At 44.7% G+C, this 21,856-nt stretch overlaps 2 protein-coding genes across 5 annotated transcripts in view; one reads left to right on the top strand and one right to left on the bottom strand.

Moving 5' to 3' along the window:
- Positions 1-1,115, bottom strand: part of LOC311351087 (dolichyl-diphosphooligosaccharide--protein glycosyltransferase subunit STT3B) — a 52,437-nt gene extending 51,322 nt beyond the window's left edge. Inside the window, exon 1 of the mRNA XM_084471171.1 lies at positions 567-1,115. Within this exon, the coding sequence (XP_084327297.1) occupies positions 567-859 (293 nt within the window). The 5' untranslated portion in view covers positions 860-1,115. The remainder of the gene's footprint in view (positions 1-566) is intronic.
- A 2,466-nt stretch (positions 1,116-3,581) lies between these two features.
- LOC311351434 (acidic amino acid decarboxylase GADL1-like) lies at positions 3,582-20,797 on the top strand. 4 transcript variants are annotated; one of them, XM_084471573.1, is made up of 16 exons: positions 3,613-3,721; positions 7,739-7,769; positions 8,984-9,162; positions 10,340-10,466; positions 10,811-10,901; positions 11,099-11,208; positions 11,409-11,524; positions 11,835-11,914; positions 12,048-12,102; positions 13,535-13,651; positions 14,100-14,164; positions 15,004-15,085; positions 15,651-15,850; positions 19,739-19,790; positions 19,871-19,960; positions 20,465-20,797. In XM_084471573.1, the coding sequence occupies exons 3-16, from the start codon at positions 9,004-9,006 to the stop codon at positions 20,636-20,638; spliced, it is 1,518 nt and encodes a 505-aa protein (XP_084327699.1). In that variant the 5' UTR covers positions 3,613-3,721; positions 7,739-7,769; positions 8,984-9,003; the 3' UTR covers positions 20,639-20,797. The 4 variants fall into 4 exon arrangements, with proteins under 4 accessions (XP_084327698.1, XP_084327699.1, XP_084327700.1 ...); XM_084471572.1 differs by lacking the exon at positions 7,739-7,769 and having other exon boundaries at positions 3,582-3,721; XM_084471574.1 differs by lacking the exon at positions 7,739-7,769 and having other exon boundaries at positions 3,624-3,721; positions 8,969-9,162.
- The last annotated feature ends 1,059 nt before the right edge of the window (positions 20,798-21,856 follow it).

Raw genomic sequence — 21,856 nt, 5'->3', positions numbered from 1 at the left:
TTACAACAAGCTGCTGACAGCCAAACATTTAGACACAGATTTAAAACAGAAAATATACAAATAACTTTGTACAGGTTACACAAAAATATGAGCCAAAAACATATAATGATCTTTAAGAAGTTGAAGTTTTAAAAAACATCTAACAGAGTAATTCAAAATGACAGAAGGGCTGACAAAGGACACTGATTTATTCGATAACTCCAGCCGATTGGTTGTTGCCCCTTTCCGGGTTCAAACCTCTGACTGTCACCAGAAGCACGAATGGGTCACTATTGTTCTTCTCATTATGATCCCAGATCCTCGACAACATCATAAGCTGTCATTGACAACACATTATGTTGCACCTACAATGTGCACATATGCAATATGCATATAATGATGCACAATTAAAACAAATTGCGTTACCAGTCAGAAGCAGGCGGTATGACACAACTCGTGATACATAAAGCAAACCTCCAGAATAGTCCTGGTCTGGATTACAAACCCTCAAGTCCATGTCCCGATTCTACACTCCGGTTCAATCTGCACAACACAAAGCGGAACGGACGCAAAGTTGCAACACTCACCAGGGGTCAAACTCGTGTATGATGCTCTCGAAGCGGATGACAGCGAAGAGCCTGGAGCTGAAGCCGGCCAACCAGGCCAGGAAGAGAATGGTGAAAGACAGGAGGGACTGCCACCCGGCGGGCTGCGCCAAGCCGCCCGACAGACCTCCCGCTCCTCCGGCGGAGCCGCCCGGTTCTCCCACCGCCGAGGAGGCACCGCTGCTGGTGCGTCCATTCCCGGAGTAAGACGCGGACCCGAGGCTGGCGGGGGGCGCTTTGTGTTTGCTGTCAGAGACGGGGTGATGTTCCGCCATATTCTACGTCAGTCCCGTCGTGGCTAACGAGCGAGCTATCCGATACACCAGGAAAGAAAGACCCCCCCTTTTTTTTTTCTCCACACTTCCACAGCCCCTTTTCACTCCTTCCCCACACGCTCCCACTATGATCCGAGATACCAGTGGCGCTCCTAACTTCGAATCTCACTTCCCAGCACGCAAAAGAATATAAATGCGTCCCGAGGAGTCACATAGCAGCGGGATCCTGCAGCACAGTTATTGACACATGCGTCTCGAGCGGTTCCTTCTTCCTTGGAAGCAGTGTTGCCAGATTGGGCCAGATTTCCGACCCAATCTGGCAACCCTGGCTGCAATGCGCTGCAGTTAGGGCTGCCAGATTGGGCGTTATATCTGACCCAATCTGGCAACACTGCTTGGAAGTGGTCGACCAGGGGGGGGCGGAAACAAAACGGATAGCAGGAAGAGCCGTCGGCCTATCACGGCGAGACAGGTACGTCAACGGCGGTTGAACGCCTAGGGACGAGCCAATCGCGTTGTTGGGCGCCTTGACGGACACACGATTTTGCCAATGGGATAAGTGGGATGTGACTGTAAGGGGGACGATGTGTAACGGACAGCGCCGACAGCGTATGCGCTGTGAACAACACAGAATCGTTGGAGTTGACATAAGCCAATAAAATAAGTGATTTTTACTAAATATTATCAGATAGAAAACCATGCCAGGCAGCCAGGACGGACAGTTGCGAGAAAACCCGGGCCAACTTTACATCCTAGTTGTGACCGTGCTTTAATCACCAAATCCACCAGGCTTGGGTTTTGGTCTACTTTCTAGTGGTTTTCAAATGCAACGTTTCATCCAAGCCATGCGTACGAACCAGAGGTTTAAACCAGAGGTTTAAATAATAATAATTATATATACTTTAGAACTAGAATGCTAGATGCTAGAGATTTTTCACACACACACACACACACACACACACACACACACACACACACACACACACACACACACACACACACACACACACACACAGCCCGTCAAAAACCTTATACAAATGCCAGTTTGTATCATATTGCCACAACCAGTTTAAATTCCAGATAATCATGTATCACTGTCACGTTCAACACTAAAAGGTATCTATGGAAGCCAAGACGTAGGAGAAAGGGGGAAATGTATTGTACAAAAACTATTCATCACATATTTGTGTGTCTGCAACTGATACAAAATTAAAAAAAAAATATATATATAAAAAATGTATTCAGCAGTTTCCTTATTTTACTTATTTTTGGGTTAAATAGTTTGCACAACCTAGTTATCGGTCTTTATACAAAGTATATTTGCAAGCCTTCTTGCTGCCCTTTGGCTATTGTTTTAGAAACCAAATATGTATTTCCATAAATGTAGAACACACTCAGCCTCAGACTTTTCACATTATGAATAGTCAAATAGTCTTGTGACACAGCTTTATACAACATTATAATATAAATATTCCAATAGTCTTTTCTGCAATCATAGAATAATAATTCATTGGTTCCTTTCTTGAGAGACAGTTGGCGTGTTAGAGTTTCACACTAATGCAACAAAAAAAAACTTGTAATAACCACTTTCAATTCATTCTCATCCCATATCACCGCAAAAGCCAGAAGAAAAAATGATTATCTTTGTCAGATGCTTGATTTTTACATTGTATGGATGAAACAGCTAAGGAAATGATGGTGGCACCGAATATATTAGTGTCAGGCTGAAAGAAATACCATTTCAAAATGATCACAGTCTTTGGCTCGCTGTCAAGGCAATTTACTATTGCATGTTGGCTGAATTTTGCAGTCAAACAATGAGACACATGCATTCAGTGCACATCTCTTTGTGCAGGGAAATAGAGATTAAAAGAGAATAAAACAAAGAATCTTGAAGCCCAATGTGTGGTAATCTAGTCCCTTAAGCTATCATAGTTTTGAAATGGTTAGAAAAAGACTTAAATGACAACACTGCTGCAATATTTTAGCACAACTTGTAATAAAAAAAATGTGCTTTCAACAAACCAGAATGCTTGTTGTGACCAGCACACAATGTAATGTGTGCTAACCCATCCAGAACCATATTCTCAGTACGACATAAAGAAGGCGGCAGTCATATCTTTTATTGTTTTCCCCCTTTTTTAGTCTTACCATGAATGTGAAGTAATCAGTAGAAGCTTGTGTGGTCCAGGCCTATAGGCACTAAATAATACATATTCTACTTTACAGAATAAAATCGATATTGTTCAGGGTTATAGAAAGGTTATACCGAATTTATTATGCTGTACTACTGTCCAATGTACCAGGTTGCTGCACAGGGTGATGCCACCCCCTGAAAGGCACGCAACCGGATTCTGAGGAGCACACAATCAACCTAAATAGAATCAGTAATCAAGACAGCAGAGACTTTAGAAAGACACACGCAGTCAATATGTGCATCATGGGGTTGGGGCAGGATTGTGCCAATACAGCAGGCGCGTTGTTAAACTTAAATAATAATAGCACTGTATTCAATACAGTGCTATTATTATTTATTTATTTAATTATTAGTTAACGAGGGGGTTAGACTGTGGTCGTAAAGTGCATATTACATTTTAATTTTGTGCAGCAGTGCCACTTCTTGCCACTGGATGGCGCCCTAAATCAATCTTCTTTCTAGACAGCACAGACTGTCGACTTTGTACAGTCTATTTCGAGGGAATAAGACATTTCCATGATTAAGTTCATGTGTGTGGTCTACTCGTATTGCAGGGTCATAGTTAAACATAAGAACGAACGTAGGCCTATTTGCATATCTTTTTTTAGATAGGCTACTACTTTCGCAAGTCCAACATATTAAATTCCTGATCTACAAGTCGTCAGGTTGGTTGGAGCTCCGTCACGATGCGTGTGTGGACAATAGGAACTCCGCTATTGTTGACGCTGTGCAGAGCCCGGACTTTAATGCTTTCAAACCGACTAACAACTAAAGCTGCAGCGCCACTAACAATGGACAGATGCATGACTGGTAGGCGTTCATTTGCTGTGCAATCCTAGAAAATGTTAACTTTTTTCGTGCATGGCTATTTTATTTTGGAGGGTGAATGTGGTCATTGGGATTCTTTTTGTGTTTTTGTCAGTGTTCGCCCTGAATGTCTTCAAATCCTAGATCCAAACCGGTTGCCCTTTTGCACGGCAAGAATGCAAGGCGGTTTGGATCTAGGATTTGTATTGAGCAGAAGCAGAATATTTCACAACTTCTATCATTAAGCATTGCTTGATAGAGTACTGATTACCGAAGTACCAGACTCGAGAAAACAGTTAAATGTATTTAGGAATTGGTTTATTTTTACTAGTTTATTACACCCACACTACATTTTTAGATACAGTTCATGAAGTGTAGTTTAATGACAAGCCCTGGGTGGACTCGCGCACTCACGCACTCACACACACACACACACACACACACACACACACACACACACACACACACACACACACACACACACACACACACACACACACACACACACACACACGTGTTTAGGTTGATCAGTTTGCCATCTGTTTTGAAGACAAACTGGACACCAGTGGGTAGATTGTTACCAATGAGGTGGACAGCTGCTATAAAGACTGTGAAGAGGGTGGGGGCAATAATGCAGCCTTGTTTGACTCCAGTTGATTTCAGGTTTTTTTTAAAGGTTCAGTCTCAGAGCCATTGCAGAGGACCGCTGCTGACATGTTGTCATGGCGGAGTCTCAGGATCCTGATATACTTTTCAGGGCACCTACACTTGGATAGTATTGTCCAGAGGGCCTGGCGGACGAAACGCTTTAGTGAGATATATGAAGGCCATGTATAGTGATGGTTTTTGTCCCTTGCATTTTTCTTGTAGCTAGATAGGAGTGAGATTCCCCTGTAGTTTCCACAGTCTGCCTTGTCACCTTTATTGAAAAAAGGATGACAATCAGTGCATCCCTGAGGTCTGATGGTATCACCTCCTGGTCCCAGATCTTCCAAATGAGGGCATGTATGTGCTGATGAAGGTTAGCCCCTCCGGCCTTCAGGATTTCTGCAGGAATCCCATCGGGGCCGGTGGCTTTGTTGTTGTGCAGTGCTGAGATGGCATCGCAGGCCTCCAGCAGGCTTGGTGGATCACCCATGCCTTCCTTCACTGGGTACTGTGGGACACTGTTAAGGACCTCCTCCTCGACTGTTGTTCTCTGGTTTAACAGATCCTCCAAGTGTTCCTTCCAGCGTGCCTTGACCTCCTCCTCTGTTTTCAAGATTTTCCTTCTGTCTTTCGACCAGAGGAAGTTGGATCCCCGGTGGCTGGGTCCATATATTGCTTTGGTGCCACTGAAGAAACCCCTGGTTTCTCATGTCTGCCAGATGTTGGATTTCTTGTGCTTTTTCTGTCCACCATTTGTTTTTGAGTTCCCTTACTCTGCACTGAACAATGGCGGTGGAGTGAGCTTTCCTTTTGGTTTGGCAAGTGATGTCCTTCTGCCATGCACAAAAGGCCTGCCGTTTTTTGGAAATAAGATATGATTAGATTTGATAAGGTTTGATTTCCTGGTCATTGTCATCAAACCAGTCCTGGTGCCTCTTAGATTTAAGACCCAGAACTGCCTGTCCAGTGGTAAGGATGGTGGATTTCAACAGGCTCCAATGTACTTCGATGTCGTCAGGGTACTCTGGTAATGCAGCTTGAAGGAGCTCTTGAGTGCCAGGTGTTTTAAGATTCTTGATGTATATGGTGGGACGGCATTGCTTTTTCCTCCCTCTTCTTTTGGGCATGAGTCTGATGGGCATGGATGAGCGGATGAGACGATGGTCTGCCCTGGCTCGAACAATAACGTAGTCGATTAGATGCCAATGCTTGGATCAGGGGGTGCATCCAGGATGTTTTGAATTTATTTTTTTGCCTGAAAAGGGTGTTGGTGACAGAGAGATTGTGTTCTGCACACTTGGTCAGGAGGAGTACACCATTGGAGTTGATATTCCCTACCCCCTCTTTTCCAATGGTGCCACTCCATGTTGTATAATCCCTACCCACTCTAGCATTGAAGTCCACAAGGAGGATCATTTTGTCTTCTTTTAGGATGGCTGACAAGATGTTATCTAGGCTGGCATAGAAGAAGTCATCTTGTGAGCCCAGAGTGTGAGCATATGCACTCACGACAGTGGCCATCCGGTTGCTGTCCAGCTTTAGCCGGACTGTCATAAGGCGCTCGCTGATGCCCTGGGGCAGTTCCGTGAGTTGCCTTACCAGGTTGTTTTTGATGGCAAAGCCAACCCCGTGTATCCTTGGTTCACCAGCAGGCCTGCCGTTCCAAAAGAAGGTATATCCTCCCTTTTCCTCTCTCAGTTGCCCTTCTTCCACCAGTCTGGTCTTGGATAAGGCTGCAATGTCGACATTGAACCTTTGCAGTTCCCTTGCTACGAAGGCTGTGCGTCTTTCTGGCCTTTCATTGAAGTCATTGTCGAGAAGGGTGCGCACGTTCCAGACACCAAAATTAAAATGATTTAATTATCTTTTTTTTATTCTTTTTTTTTCTGACCGCATGGAGGAGATCCCACTGCACGCGGTAATCCAGCCAGGTAGTGAGGCAGACAATTTTTAGGGCACCTTTTCTAGCCCCCTCCCCTACTAGGGTGAGCAGTGTGGTCCCTAAACAGGGGCTGCTTAGTCATGGGTGAAGGAACCGGGGAACTCTCCCGCCTCAGTCCAAGAGTTCAGCGACTCAAACTTCACACACCGCCTGTGTGCCAGTAGCTTGTAGCTTGGAGCTTCCAGACTTCTCTGTCCGGCTCCCGTCGCCACTCGCTGAACGCCACAGGGCTTGGAATGGGGTGTGCATATGGAGTAATCCCTTACAGCCTGTGCGTGAATTCTTTTAACGTGGGGAGACACCGTCCTCTGCCTGCTTTGCTGTTGAGGTCTTTTTTTGAGTCACGCTTTGTCTGGCACCTCCCCCTCGATCTTACCGCCAAGGGTGACCCTACCAGGAGCACAGCTCCAGACGGCATTGCTCTTGGGATCTTAGGTACACACAAGCCTCTCCACCACTACAAGGTGGTGACTCTCTGGAGAGGACACACACACACACACACACACACACACACACACACACACACACACACACACACACACACACACACTAGAAGTGGAATTAGAGTCCTAACAATCTGTCGGGTGTCACAAGGAGTTTATTTATTTTCTAACAAAAGGGGATTGACCTATTTCCTTTTTTTCCTTTCCTTTAGTAATTTTAGGACAAATGTTTATCTTATCGACGATTGCAATGCACATAGAACAACCTTGTGATATGACTTTAATCATCGTTGAATGCTGGAGATAAATGCTCTAGTTTCCATCTGAGATTACTACCTCTGCCAGTTTGACTGTGAGCAGCCTTTGTTTCAGCTACTTCATAGTTGTAAGAGTAATTCCCCCCCTGCTGTGTCATCTAAGGCTATGTCCACACACACGCACACACACACACACACGCGCACACGCACTCGCACACACAGACACACGCACACACACACACACACACACACACACACACACACACACACACACACAATACGGCGGGCGTGGCAAGTTCCAACCGGCATGATCCTCAATTCTGGGGAAGAGGAGGCGGGCTCGTGTCAGTATGTGTGACAGGTGGGGGGGGGGGGGACCAACGGGAGGAGTAGGTCAGACTGCTTTCTATTAATAAATCAAATTAATAATTAATTGTAAGCAATTGAAAGCTTTCTATAGACCTGCAGACACTGTGTCTCCTCTCCATAGTGGCTTCATCTCTCTCGCTCTCCCTCTCCCTCCTCTGCTCTCTCTCTCCCTCTCCCTCTCCCTCTCTCTCTCTCTTTCTCGGATGGACATCTCAGCTCCAGACACATCATCTTTCTAGTTGACCAGGTCTGCAATTCTACCGTACCTTATCATCTGCAAGCCTTTACCTTGACGTAACCCACTAACCGAATGGCTCTACTTAACCACCTGTAACCTAAACGTAACCCACACTTACCTACTGCTTTAATTGAACCACCTTTAATCTAAACTTAACTCTCGCTAACCTACCAGCTAAAAGTATAATATGGTATATAATAGTATACCATATTAGTAGTAGTTATGAATAATAGTAATATAATAGTGTAATACATTATTCTCATGGCTAGAGATACCATTTTTCCTTCCAAATACCGATTCTGATTCCTGAACTTGAGTATCGTCCGATACTGAGTATATACCGATACAGCATCTAGCATTGTAACTACTAATAGCACTTAGTTATTCTTATTGAAGGGTTCTTACAATGACAGCCATGTATAGTTGGTTCACTAAGCATCCATGTTTTTCCGACTTGGTAGCTCGTACGCGTGTAGGTTAGAGATGACGCGTTTCCCACTTCCGAAATCCCCACCTGACCGTTCACAAACACAGCATAACACTTCACAAACACACGTGTTTGTGATTTTCTTTGCCTGTGTAGTAAACAAGCCAGTCACGTGATGGTATCGGATCGGCGCATAGACTTGCGTACTCGCTGATACCCGATACTGCATTTTAGGCAATATCGGAGGCATTTCCTCCAATATTATGGTATCGGAACAACTCTACTCACAGCAGTGTTTCCCATAGACCAGGTAGCAATGTGTGGTGCCCCCCTGCAGGGTTGGCAACTTTTGATTTTTGGCTGGAGTGAGTCTCTGTAGAATCTTATAATGCTTACATTATAACAGGGTCCGCGGGTGGAATTGCTGACGGGGGGGGGGGGGGGGGGGGAGTTAAGTTGCGGGCGGACAGGATTATCCAGGGGGGGAATCCAGAATGCTAACTGGCATACTGATGAATATCTGAAGCAGCCTTCCCCTGGCCTCCAGCAGTCTCCCAAAACTAATAATAGGCCCTTTGTTTGTTTGTCCTAGTTGGGCTCATTAAAATGGGTGGTAGAATAAAGAGCTTTTAGTGAGTTAAATGTGCTGTGAGAATATCTGTTTTGCTCTGGGTACATCATGAAAATGGATTGTATTATTTTCTTTTTATTTTACAGTAGGCCAATTCACAATGGGTATATGGTACTGTCTCTCATAAATGCCTTTATAAATACATTACAGTTATCCCTTGTCAAGGTCTGAAAGAGAAGACAAATATGCCAGCAAGAACTGAGGGTAATGGCTGGAGCCATGCAGAGACGGTTCAATTGAACGGCTCAAAAGAGGATCCTGCTGAAACAGACAGCTTTGTCCAACAAGCTATGACCCTCATCATGGATGAAGTGGTGAGGAAGGCCGGCGATGTCAGTGGAAAGGTGAGCAAATGTCGTTATTCATGCGTTTTACAGGTTTTATTATTGTCGCTGAATGGTCGTAGACCCCCAAGAACAAAGCCTTGCCAAACTGTATGTACTACAATGACAATTAAACTCCTTGAACCTTGAAAGAAAAAAATAATGAGACAATTAGCATATGGGGGGGGGGTATTCAGTAACAGTCTGACAAACGAGAAGACGTTTAAAACAATGGTGCGCCCAAGGGAAGCATAGCAATCATAACGCTGATAAAAGATTTTCAAACGTTTGCATGGAAGGGTTTTCTCAGAGGAGAATGTTTCGGCTTTACCTCCAACTGGATTTGGCAATAGCAAAGTGGGCAATCTTTTGTCCAACATAAAGCGTGTAAAGTGTGTAAAATCAACTCTCTCTTAATATCAGTCTCTCCATCCAAGGCGAGACTGATATTAATTTTATGAAAGACAAACCTGAATATAAGACGGTCCAACGAATTCTTCCCAAACCCTGATTCTCCTGATCTTCCTGATGTTAGATTTCTGCGTATTTCTAAGCTGTTTGTAAAGACTGCGTTGTGTATTTTCATTGTAGTAGTAATTCTTGAAGTGGAAATCAAGGCAGCTTGACAGGTTGGATCTGAAGGTCGAATAGATGGTTTATTACAGGATGTTATATAGCGAGGTACAGACTTAGGTTGAATAATCTATAGTGTAGGTGGGTGAGGAGCAGTCTCCTGACGTGCTCCTTGGCTGTCGATCCTTCTTCTCAAGATTTGGGGCGAGTATTATACTAAAGAACACGTGAATCACAAAAGAACAGATGCAGTGTCTCCCTTGATAGGTATATGGCCCTGGCTATGACCCAGACAGCCAACTAAATAACACCTTATCAGTTGGAGAGGCACTGGCCTGTCCCCCCACACTAAGAAATGTGAACACAGAGAGACACTACAATACACAAACATTCTACATTCCTCCCTCTTGATCATATTAAACAGTGAGAATTCAGTGTATCCACTAGTAAACAATTAACAATTAACTAAATACAACAAATGAAAGTATAAAAGGCATAAACGTAAACATAAACGTATACTCGTCATGCACAAGGAAACCAGGTGCAGGCTACTTAAAAATAACAAACTCACAAACTCACTCTGATGAAAAAAAAATGAAAAATAAAGGAAATAGCCCGTCCATAGGTGTGTGAGTGGCGCTCCCCAGAGGACCTGACGAAGCTGTTGGACCTGGACCTGAGAGAGGGGGGCGAGGCGCCGGCTCAGACCCTGCAGCACTGTCGGGACGCCATCCACTACAGCGTCAAGACCAGTAAGACCTCCCACCACAACCCACCGCACAGCTGGGCTGAAATGGAAGAACTGCTTCGATTGGCGTCGCAGAGCTAACATACATGTCCTGTACACGGAGATAACAACTCTTTCAAAAACTTTGTATAACCGTTTTAAGTCGTGTTCACACACACGTATCAAGGGTACACTGCCACAACGCTGTACATGAATGAACACAGATGTAATGAATACAGAGATGGCCACCATTGAAAGAAATTTTGAGACCGAAAATAAGCTGATGTGCAATCAGCACTGTTTGAGATGCTTCCACGATTGGTTGTGGACGGTGACAGTCGTCTTAACAGATGCATTCTGTGTGTGCAGACCACCCTCATTTCTTCAACCAGCTGTATGTGGGGCTGGACCCCTATGCCATGGTGGGATCCTTTGTCACTGACGCCACCCAACCAAGTCTGTGAGTGACCCACAGCTTCCCAAAGTACCCCTAACCCGCAATAGGGTTAGGGGTACTTTGGGATTAACTCTTAAGGTTTAGGGTTAGGATTAACCTTAACCCTAAACCCTATGCCAATGCTTTTTTACTAATGTGTATTTCTGTGACTTATTGTACTTGTTACTTATTGTAAAGTGTCACGCGTACGTTTCTGCTAGGTACACCTATGAGATGGGACCAGTCCATTTTTTGATAGAGAAGGTTGTGCTGGAAAAGATGATGGAGATGATAGGCTGGGCAGAGGGAGGCGATGGCATCTTCAACCCAGGTATATACACCCCTATCATATGAATGACCATCCCAAATGTAGGTTATGAGTTCACTCACACCATGAGAGAAAGTGTATCCTGAACCAATCAATGCACCATAATGAATGGATGAATGGAACTTAGTATCGAGCAGGAGGAATGAAGAGCGAGCTAGCCAGACCTACCGCTCTCCATGAAATGTTTTCTTTTTCAACTGCAGGTGGATCCATGTCCAATATGTACGCCATGAACCTAGCCAGGTTCCAGCGCTGGCCCGACGTCAAAGAGCAGGGCCTCTCGGCCTGTCCACGCCTCGTTCTGTTTACGTCCAAGGAAGTAGGTGTATTACAATGTCCTGTTTCTGTTCAAGGTTCCTACAGATGTAGTCTTTGTTTAAAAGTAAGCATCACATTTGGATGCTTATGTTCAGATGCTTGCTGGGAACGTTTTGACATTATGCACGTATGCGTCTTCCAATGGTCTTTGTAGTGGGAAAAGACCATTAAAAAGTTTGTGCCTACGTTTACCTCATGCAACTCCAGTTCTTCATTACAAAGAAATACATTCTTAACATTCTTAATGTGAGGTTAACCTCTTGCATTAGGATAGACACTGACTTTTAGTGAATGTTGTTTTGTCTTTTCAGTGTCATTATTCTGTTGCCAAAGCAGCAGCCTTCCTTGGAATCGGCACGAAGAATGTTTACGTGGTACCAGCTGACCAAAGGTTTGCTGGTTTTCACACAGTTCTGCAAAAGCGAGTTATCCTGACCACTATGCTAACAACAACCATGAATAATAATACCTTGGTTTGTTGCATGCGTTTGTTCATTGAGTCATACATTCCTATAATTCCCAAGGGGGAAAATGATTGCAAAGGAGCTGGAGAAGCAGATCCGAACGGCCATAAGTGAGGTGAGCCCTAGGGTTGAGGGTCAAGTTCACACTGTCGCACCAAGCACAACAAGATGAAATGATACCCTTAATAATGATACTGGATTTAGAATGCACCACACATATTGTAGCCATGTAGTTTCAAGTGTGTCTTAATATGCACATTAACAGACAACAAGAAGCAAATCAGTAATTGCAATGTAATGCTTGACTAACACAGTGACGTGAGAATAAGAGATCTGGTCCCTCAGTATCAGTTCTGTACAGTGTGGGCGGGGGCTGGCTGGGGTCTCTGATGACGGGAGCAGGTGTCGCCTGGCGTCGCGTTGGCGATCATGGCTGGCCAAAGAAGAAGCCAGCTCCTTCTCTTCTTGGTTGGGCCACTGCAGGGCATTCTCTGGCTTTGCTCCCCCTAAGTGTAGACCTCCCTATGGCACTCGTGTGGCGTCTCTCCGATTCACTGCAGCTGCTGTACAGTCAAGATACTCTCGATAGCCTAGATCAGGGTTCCCCAATTAGTTTTGCCAGAGGGCCAAATTTGGTCAAGCATGCCACGCCAAGGGCCGAGATATCGTTACATTTTTTTAATTCGCCATTTTTATGTGCACATTTTGCTTTAATTAACTACTACTAATAATTACTATAATTATTAGTAGTAGTTGAAAATACCCTGTGTTAGGAGTCACACAATAATGCTCTCTTGAAACAAAATTAGTCCAAAACCTACCATTAATTTATTAAAATGCCGCTGGAACATCAGCAAACAAAAAGTCTAGCAAACAAACATGCACACAGTGCAGCAGCCCCAAACATAAAAACTTAAATAGCATCAGCACAGTGTGTCTTCAACTGGGCATTGGGCCTGGTGCCATCCATCCAGATCAGTGTGTGTTCACATCCACTCTCTTCCCATCTCTATATGTCTCTCCCTCCCTCTCTAAGAGACACAGGAAGATTTTAGTTAGTTAGCTTTAAAATGTGATACCACAATATGTGACATTAGTTTGAAACTTTTTAAATATGTGTAGCAAATAACATCAGTCTGTAAACAACAAAAAAAAACACTTTTTTTTTTTTTTTTTAACATGTGAATGCCACTGGGTCAGCGCGGGCCGGACATTTGGCTCCTGCGGGCCGGATCTGGCCTGCGGGCCGCTAATTGGGGTTCACTGGCCTAGATGTAGAAACTCTTCAGGTTTTGATTCAAGCTGTCCGCTGCTACCATAACACTACACAGAAACCCTTTTGTGTTTCCCTTCTTTCTCGTTTCCATTGTGGAGACGAGGTAGCCATTTCTGTAGCCTAATGGTGGGGTGTAAAACTTGGACTTTGAGTTTGTGGTGTAATACTTGAACTGTGTGTGTGTGTGTGTGTGTGTGTGTGTGTGTGTGTGTGTGTGTGTGTGTGTGTGTGTGTGTGTGTGTGCGCGCGCGTGTGGCGGGGGTGTTTTCAGGGAGCGGTACCCTTCATGGTCAGTGCGACAGCCGGCACGACGGTGTTGGGATCCTTCGACCCACTGGAGGAGTTAGCAGACGTCTGTGAAGAACACAACCTGTGGCTGCATGTGGATGTGAGTCAACTCTCCCTCCGTTGTGTACTCAATTGTCTAGCGGAGCTGGAGTTGGGTTGGCATGCATCACCATGGTGGCGTATAAGTACGTAAAATAGTACTTATGCACTTAAAAATAGTACTTGGCATTGTGTAACGTCTTATCCTTGCCATCTTTGTCAACGGGTTAACCTAGCGATTGTTAGTGCTTGCCATTTGTTTCTGTGAACATCCTTACTGTACTGACAGCGATATATTGTTTCTCTTTCTTCTGACAAATGTAGTTATTGTATGTCGCTTTGGATAAAAGCGTCTGCTAAATGCCCTAAATGTAAATGTAAATGTTAATGTAAGTACGGTAAAAATCCACTGTTATTGTTTTGCTTTCTATAGTTTTCATAGTCTCACATTGGCTTGACGGATTCAATCTCCATAACATCCATTGCTCTGGTGTCCGTCCGTTCCTCAGGCATGCTGGGGCGGAGCGGCCCTGGTGTCCAGCAAACACAAGCACCTGCTGAAGGGCATCCACAGGTGAGGCTATGACAACTAACTGGCATTTCCATTCAACAAAAACATTCGGCAAAGTGTATCTATGTCCGGAACGACAAGGCGTAATGGCCAATCACACTCACACCTGGTGGCATAAATCACCCATTTAAGTCTGTAACCTGGAGAGCTGTGTTACAGGGCCCGCTGCCGTCCGCCCTCCACACGGCAACATATTAACGAGCTTGTCTTCCTCAGGGCCGAATTGGATTAGCCAAAGTGTCCAAAATGGTGTATTCAGTAACAATCAATACATTACTTATCATACCTTCATGATTGGACAAGCAAGTGATGGAAGTGTTGGAATTAGCCACATTTTAACGACACCAAACAAAACCACAGTATTAACAAGATAAGATCACTTTATTAATCAGGTTGCTCCCGATAATTACACTGGTATTATCATCACAGCTTTCCATATCAGTTCCCCGAACGTCAAACGACTGTGACGTTCTGTGTTGTCATGTACACTAAGTGTATAAGTGTAAAAGTCTCAACAAAACGTGTATTAATATCCAGAAAGACAAGTGTTGGAATAAGCCGAATCGTAACAACACCAAACAACACCAGTTGCATTAACGAGATAAGAACTCTATCATCTGAGGTACATTCAGGTTACTCCAGGTAATTAAACGGGTATCATCATCACAGCTTTCCATATCAGTTCCCCTGAACGTCAACGTGCGTTCTGTGTTGTCATGTACACATAACATGAAGTGTAAACAAGAGTAAAAGTATCATCTTCCTCCTAGCGGTGTTGAGTAAACAAGCTGTTCCCTGTTCCCTGTTCTCGTTTCCCCCCTGGGGCGGTGGCTGTGCTGCAGGGCTCACTCTGTGGCGTGGAACCCCCACAAGATGCTGATGGCGGGCCAGCAGTGCAGTGCCTTCCTCCTCCGGGACAAAACAGTAAGACGTGAAACGCGATTCAACTGTTTACAGGAGGAGGAGAATCCCCCCTGGATGTGTTCACTGGATGAGCTAGTTTTTTAATCTTGGGGAAACGTTCTAGTTCAGGAAGAATTAGAAGAAGGAGAACGAAAAGAACAACAAGAACCACAAGAACAACAGGAACCGCAACGACAAATACAAATGTCACTCATTTTTGAGGACATCCCTCCCTGATAGGTCCCTCCCCCCTCTCACTATCTGCCCAATCAAAACATCTCCCTCCGGGAGTTCTCCCTCGTGAGATGGGATGCCTGAGAACGGGGTCAAAGCACAAAGCTAATCCTACCCTGACCTGTAACTTTAGAAAATTGCATTTCAACTCCCTGGTCCCTGTTACACACTTTGACAAAGTGACACAAGTGTCACACTTTGACACTTGTTTGAGGTTTGAATGACCTCCAGATCTGTATTTTTGAAGATGGAGTTGGCAGTTGGAAGACCAACTTCAGAATACTCAGGACTCATAATAATACTCATCTCGCATCCTCTCACCATTCATCTCGTTTTCTTTGACTTCCCCCAGGGGCTTCTGCAACACTGCCACTCTGCCAGAGCCGCCTACCTCTTCCAGAAGGACAAGTTCTACGACATAAGCTGTGACACCGGCGACAAGAGCATCCAGTGCGGCCGCAAAGCAGACGTTTTCCGGTTCTGGCTGATGTGGAAGGCCCTGGGGACCAGGGAGCTGGAGCGCAGGGTGGACCATGCCCTGGAGATGGCAAGGTTAGTACGACGGAACAAAATGAGCCCTTAGTTCCCTTGGTTCACCTTCCCCCCTTAGCCAACGGGACGGCCACGGCTGCTGACACCTTGTATCAGTTGGAGAGGCACTGGCCTGTCCCCACACTAAGAAATGTGACTAGTGGCTAGTATGATGGAACCGAATGAGCTCTTGTTCCCTTGGTTCACCTTCCCCCGTAGCCAACCGGACGACCACTGCGGACGACATTCTCTGTAGCTTCCAGTGTGAGCCTTTACCATTATAATGACATGTGGTCTTGATCAGTGATGAGGGGTTGATGTTACGACACACGCACATACATACACACACACATATACACACACACACACACACACACACACACACACACACACACACACACACACACACACACACACACACACACACACACACACACACACACACACACACACACACACACACACACACACCAAACGCTGTTGTACAGCCTAATGGCTGCCGGCACAATGGAGCACTTGAAGCGCTCTGTCTTGCACCTGGGTGAAATGAATCTGTGGCTAAAGGTGCTCCCCATCTGCCACAGCTCAGCATAGAGGGGATGGGAGGGGTTACCCAGGATGGACTTGAATTAGTCCCTCATCCTCCTCTCCACCACTACCTCCAGACTGTCCAGTTCAAGTCCCACAACAGAGCTAGCCTTCCTCACCAGCTTGGTTGGACGGTTGGACTCCCCACCCTTGATCTCCTCCCCAGCACACCCCAGCAAAGAACAGTGTGCTGGCTACCACAGACTGATAGAACATCTTTAGTAGCCTGCCACACACGTCAAAGGACCTGAGCCTCCTGAGGAAGAGGAGTCTGCTCTGACTCTTCCTATAGAGGGCCTCTGTGTTGTCTGTCCAGTCCAGCTTATTGTTTATGCGCACTCCAAGGAACTTGTACACTTCCACCATCTCTATTTCAGCCCCCTGAAATGGGGGTTGGGGGCTTCCTGCTCCGTCAGAAGTCCACCACCAGCTCCTTGGTCTTGCCGATGTTGAGCTGGAGCTGGTTCTCCTCGGACCATCTGACGAAGCCCTCCACCACACCTCTGTACTCGTCCTCGATGTCCTCACTGATGCAGCCCACGATGGAGGAGTCATCCGAGAACTTCTGAAGGGGGCACATTCCAGAGTTGAAAGGGGAAGTCAGAGGTGTAGATGGTGAAGAGAAAAGGTGAAAGTACTGTTCCTTGGGGTGCGCCGGTGTTGCTCATCACCACATCTGACAGGCCGCTCTGCAGCTGCACGTACGGTGGCCTGCTGGAGAGGTAGTCACCAATCCAGGCCACCATGTCGTTGTCTACCCACATCGCTGAGAGCTTCTTCATAAGCAGGAGAGGCTGGATGGTGGATGAACGCACTGGAGAAGTCAAAGAACATGACTCTGACTGTGTTCCCTACTGTGTCCCCACGCCGAGTTGAGCTCAGTACGCAAACTGCAGTGGGTCCATGGAGTCGCACACCTGGGGCCTAAGGTGCTGCAGTACCAGTCTCTCAAAGGTCTTCATAATGTGCGAGATCAGCACCACTGGCCTGTAGTCATTGAGAGAGCAGGGACGTGCTACCTTAGGCACCGGAACAATGCAGGAGGTCTTCCACAGCTGGGGCACCTTCTTCAGCTTCAAAGAGAGGTTGAAAAGGTGTTGGAACACTCCTGGAAGCTGTCCGGCACACGCTTTAAGCACCCTGGGGTTGATGTTGTCTGGACCCAATGCTTTCTTCATGTTGTCGGAGACCGCCCTTCTGTTGGGGAACTCTGTGTGACGGCCCGAGGAGACCGATTCGAGGGGTGGCGAATTCCTCTCTAAGCGTTTTAAAGTGGTAATATTTTGCCACCAGCTGGGAGTGGGATTAGCAGTTTCAAAGCCGTTTGAAAAACTGTATTTCCCAGTTTTTAGTGACATCCCAAGTGGGCGTGTCCACCTAGACTGGTGGCATAAAATCATCCCTTTAAGCCTGTAACCTGGAGAGCTGTGTATCACGGCCCGGCTCTCAGTCACAACAAATATGGAGACACACCAAGGTCTAACTGCAAAAGTAATCATAATTTATTGATAATAATGGTGTAAAAAAAGTTAAATGGTGTCTGGAGAGGGAGAGAGCTATGGGCAGACTGGTGAGCCTTATATCTGCCGCCAGCTGATTGTGCAGCTCCACCCACCAGGAAACACCTGAGAGGAGGGAGCAACAGGGAGGAGCAAACAGACAGCCAGAGGGCAGTCACATGTGCTACAGGGCCCGCTGCCATCCTCCCTCAACACGACAACATGCTTGTTTTCCTTGGGGCCAAAGTGTCAAAAAAGGTGTATTCAGTAACAATCAATACATGACTCATCATACCTTCATGACTGGACAAGAAAGTGGTGAAACCATTCTGGTAGGAGTATCACACCTGTGAATCCACGTGATTCAGGCCAGGCCAGTGCCAACTCTCAAGGTGCAAATCCTCAATTGTAAATCTCAATGTGTTCTAGAAAGGTTAAATCGTTTTTTTTCCATAATAACGGCAACTATATGCTTGTTATACCATATTATTACCACCATAAAACTCTTGAGACAGACATGTGTTTTTTTGAATGCCAGTTATGCACACTTGTTTTTAAAACGTATTGCATTTGAGTCGAGGTTTGGACATGGGTCCATCCAGAGCACTACCAGGTAACTCTTCCTGTCAAATAGGTTGTTATATGGTTTGGTTTCCCTTTAAGTTGTGTAGACTGGAGGAATGACTCAGGCCCCGTCCACACGGGCGAAAACAATCTTTTCCCCTCCGTTTTCCTTGGCAGCGTTTCAGGAATTTCTCCGTAAAGACCGACTCATTGCAAAAACGCCTCTAGCTGTAGAAACACTGTAGTACATATTCAAGGCCTCTATGTGGCACTGGTTCTCCACCAAAAAAGAAGAAGACGAGGCAGAGTATGCGTATCAAGCCTGCGCACTGTATACAAACATACAGTCGAGGAGGAGAAAGCAGTTGTTAAACCTTGTAGATTGAGCAGCAAATACTTTTTAACGTACAGTTAGTAATTACATTTAACAACAGTTAGTAATTACATTTAACAAGCTACAAAAATAATACAAATCAAACAATACCAACTGGAAATCTAACGTTGCTTTGTGGTGGGGGGGGGGCGATGACGTCATCGTTTGTGTATCTGTACACCGTACACAAATCCTAACACAAAAATGCATAGGGCCGTTTTTCTCTTTTTCACCCTGGGACCTGATTTCAAAAGAGTGTGTTTTCGGCCACCGAAAACGTTGGATCCTTCTGGAAGGTCGGCCCGAACACACAAGACTTCTGTGTTTTCACCAAAAAAAAAAGTTCCCGTGTGGACGGGGCCTCAGGCAGTGACTCTCACTCAGCTGGGCTAGAGCATGGTTGCTATTTTGAACTTGGCACTTGCTTGGCACTAGGTCAGATGTGTGTTAGACAGTTCAGGTCTATTCAGGGCTCTGGGTGCAGCGTTCCTGGGTCATGGCAGTATTGCTATTTTGTGTGGCCTTTAGTGGCCCCAGACGAACTCGTGTGAACTAGGAGAACTGTCGATGGGTCAATGGAATAGGTTACTGACCGTGACAATGCACCCTTCAACCCAACCTATGACCCATTAATTTCCTATTTCTCTTGTTTAATGTTGAATACTTACTTGACTAACTTTATTTAAGAATATACAATTAAAGCATTAGGCAAACCATATCAGTGACACATAATTAATATCATATAATATCAGTGACGTCTATCATGATCGTCTCATTGTGTTATCAGCTGTAAAATCTAGGATACTTTTTTTGTCATTTCACTTGTTAGGAGGGAGAGAAGTGAATCCTTGTTTTCGTATATTCTTTGTTTCAACCTTCTACCAGATATCTCACAGAGGAAATAAAAAAGAGGGATGGCTTTCGTCTCTTGATGGAGGTAAATATGTCGTTCTTATTCATTCATTCAACACTTTCCTCTTACAATCTGTTAATGAGTTGCAATTTTCACTCTTTCAGCCAGAATATGCAAATGTTTGCTTTTGGTATATCCCACCAAGTCTGAGGAAAATTCCAGATAGCCCCGAGTTTTGGCAAAAGGTTGAAGCCGTGAGTATTACATTACAAAGATGTTGAGGTGTAACAGGATTTAATTACTTTTATTTTAGACACACACACACACACACACACACACACACACACTTGGCAAAGGGGAGATTTAAGGTCATCATTCATGAATGAATGATGAAAATCCTTTCATGAATGAATGATGAGCTGTAGCAGGAATGCAGAGAAGCTACTGATCTCCATCATATGTATCTTGTACATTGGGACCTCACGTATCAATGATAGGATCATTGGAATATCTTTTGGATATTGTTAAGTTACTAATCGTGAGATTATTTGTCCTTACGGGGAGACATCTTTTTGTTTGAAAATGGCCACACAATTTACATAGTTAATCAAAACTTTTTGTTTTGTCACGTTTCTCGCATGCGGTTATGGTATATTTACGTTGTTTAAGGATTTTAACATTATAACAACTCTGAGTATTAGCAACAAAGAAATCCCATGATGCATTCTGATGAAGTTCTCTGTCTGCTCTTCCTCAAGGTGGCGCCAAAGATCAAGGAGCGCATGATGAAGACGGGCAGCATGATGGTGGGCTACCAGTCCCACGGAGGCAATGCCAACTTCTTCAGGATGATTATCATCAGCCCCTGGGTCGGAACCGCGGACATGGACTTCGTCCTGGATGAAATACATCGCCTGGGGTCCGACCTGTGACGACCCACCATTTTGTGGGCAGGGTCAGAAAAACATCTTCCGATCTGCACGCAGAAAGACCCGACCGATGTTGCACCTAAGTATCTTCGGAATAGCCAAGATACTTATTTATGAAGGAAATAAAGACTGTGGTGTTAACAATTTTTTTTTTAACAATTTTTTTTAACAAATTATTTCAAAGATGCTAAATAATGGGGAATCAATCAATCAATATCCACGGATATTTGTGGGGACGCAAGCAGCATAAATCCAAGGCTGACCTTGGTACATTTTTCACAATCATTCTTTGCATTCTCCTTTAATTTAGTTCAACCATACAATTTATTTTTCCATTTCACCTCCTTGTCACTTGTCAGTTCTAATGAGTGATTGCTATAAACCACGTCTGTCTTTAGTTATAGCTTATAAGTAATTTTTAATTAGTCATTCAGTATGTTTACAATTGTTTAGGCAAGGCAAGGCAACTTTATTTATATACCACTTTTCATACACGAGGCAGACTCAAAGTGCACTTTAGGGTAATCACAGCCATGAAGAGATCTAAAGTACAACAAACCATGTAATGGAATGTGTCAAATGTTTAATTACTCACTGTTTGATGATTGCTGGTGGATGATGCAGGGATGATCATTTATAACAGATGATTTAGGAGTTGATGAGGCGAGGTGTACAAAAATGCTGATTTTAAATCCCAACCCAACACGGCTGCAAATTAAAAAAACATCGATCAAAACAAATTTGCTTAATTGCTGTAAAACACGAAACTAATTGAAATGGATCATCAAACAGTCCCAATGGCAGTTTCACCTTCCTGGTCTCTCTGCACATCTATCTCTAATTAGAAAGAGAGGCTGACGTCGTCTGGTCTTCATATGAGAAGCGAAATTCACAAGGTGGGGCCATTTTGAAATCAACGAAATTGCGTCCAACAATTAGCTAATTAGCTATGTGATCAAGCCAAATGGAAAGAAACGCTAAATCAGCATCAGGTATGATAAACTGGAATTATATTTTACGTTGCAATCAAACCGTGAGTGAATTAATATTTTTCTTGGAATTAACTGATCCTCGAAAGTCTACCTGCCAAGTAGAAACACGTAACTAAAAATAGCAAAACAAATAAATACACCTTTTTCATTGTTTTGTTTTAATATCTGCTCTGCAGTAGGTGTATTGCGCCACACGAGGGAGACATTGATCACATCATTTCCATACAAT

This window comes from Micromesistius poutassou (assembly GCF_964030765.1).
Source record: "Micromesistius poutassou genome assembly, chromosome: 8".
NCBI lineage: Eukaryota > Metazoa > Chordata > Actinopteri > Gadiformes > Gadidae > Micromesistius > Micromesistius poutassou.
This window is presented reverse-complemented; position numbering and strand designations above follow the sequence as displayed.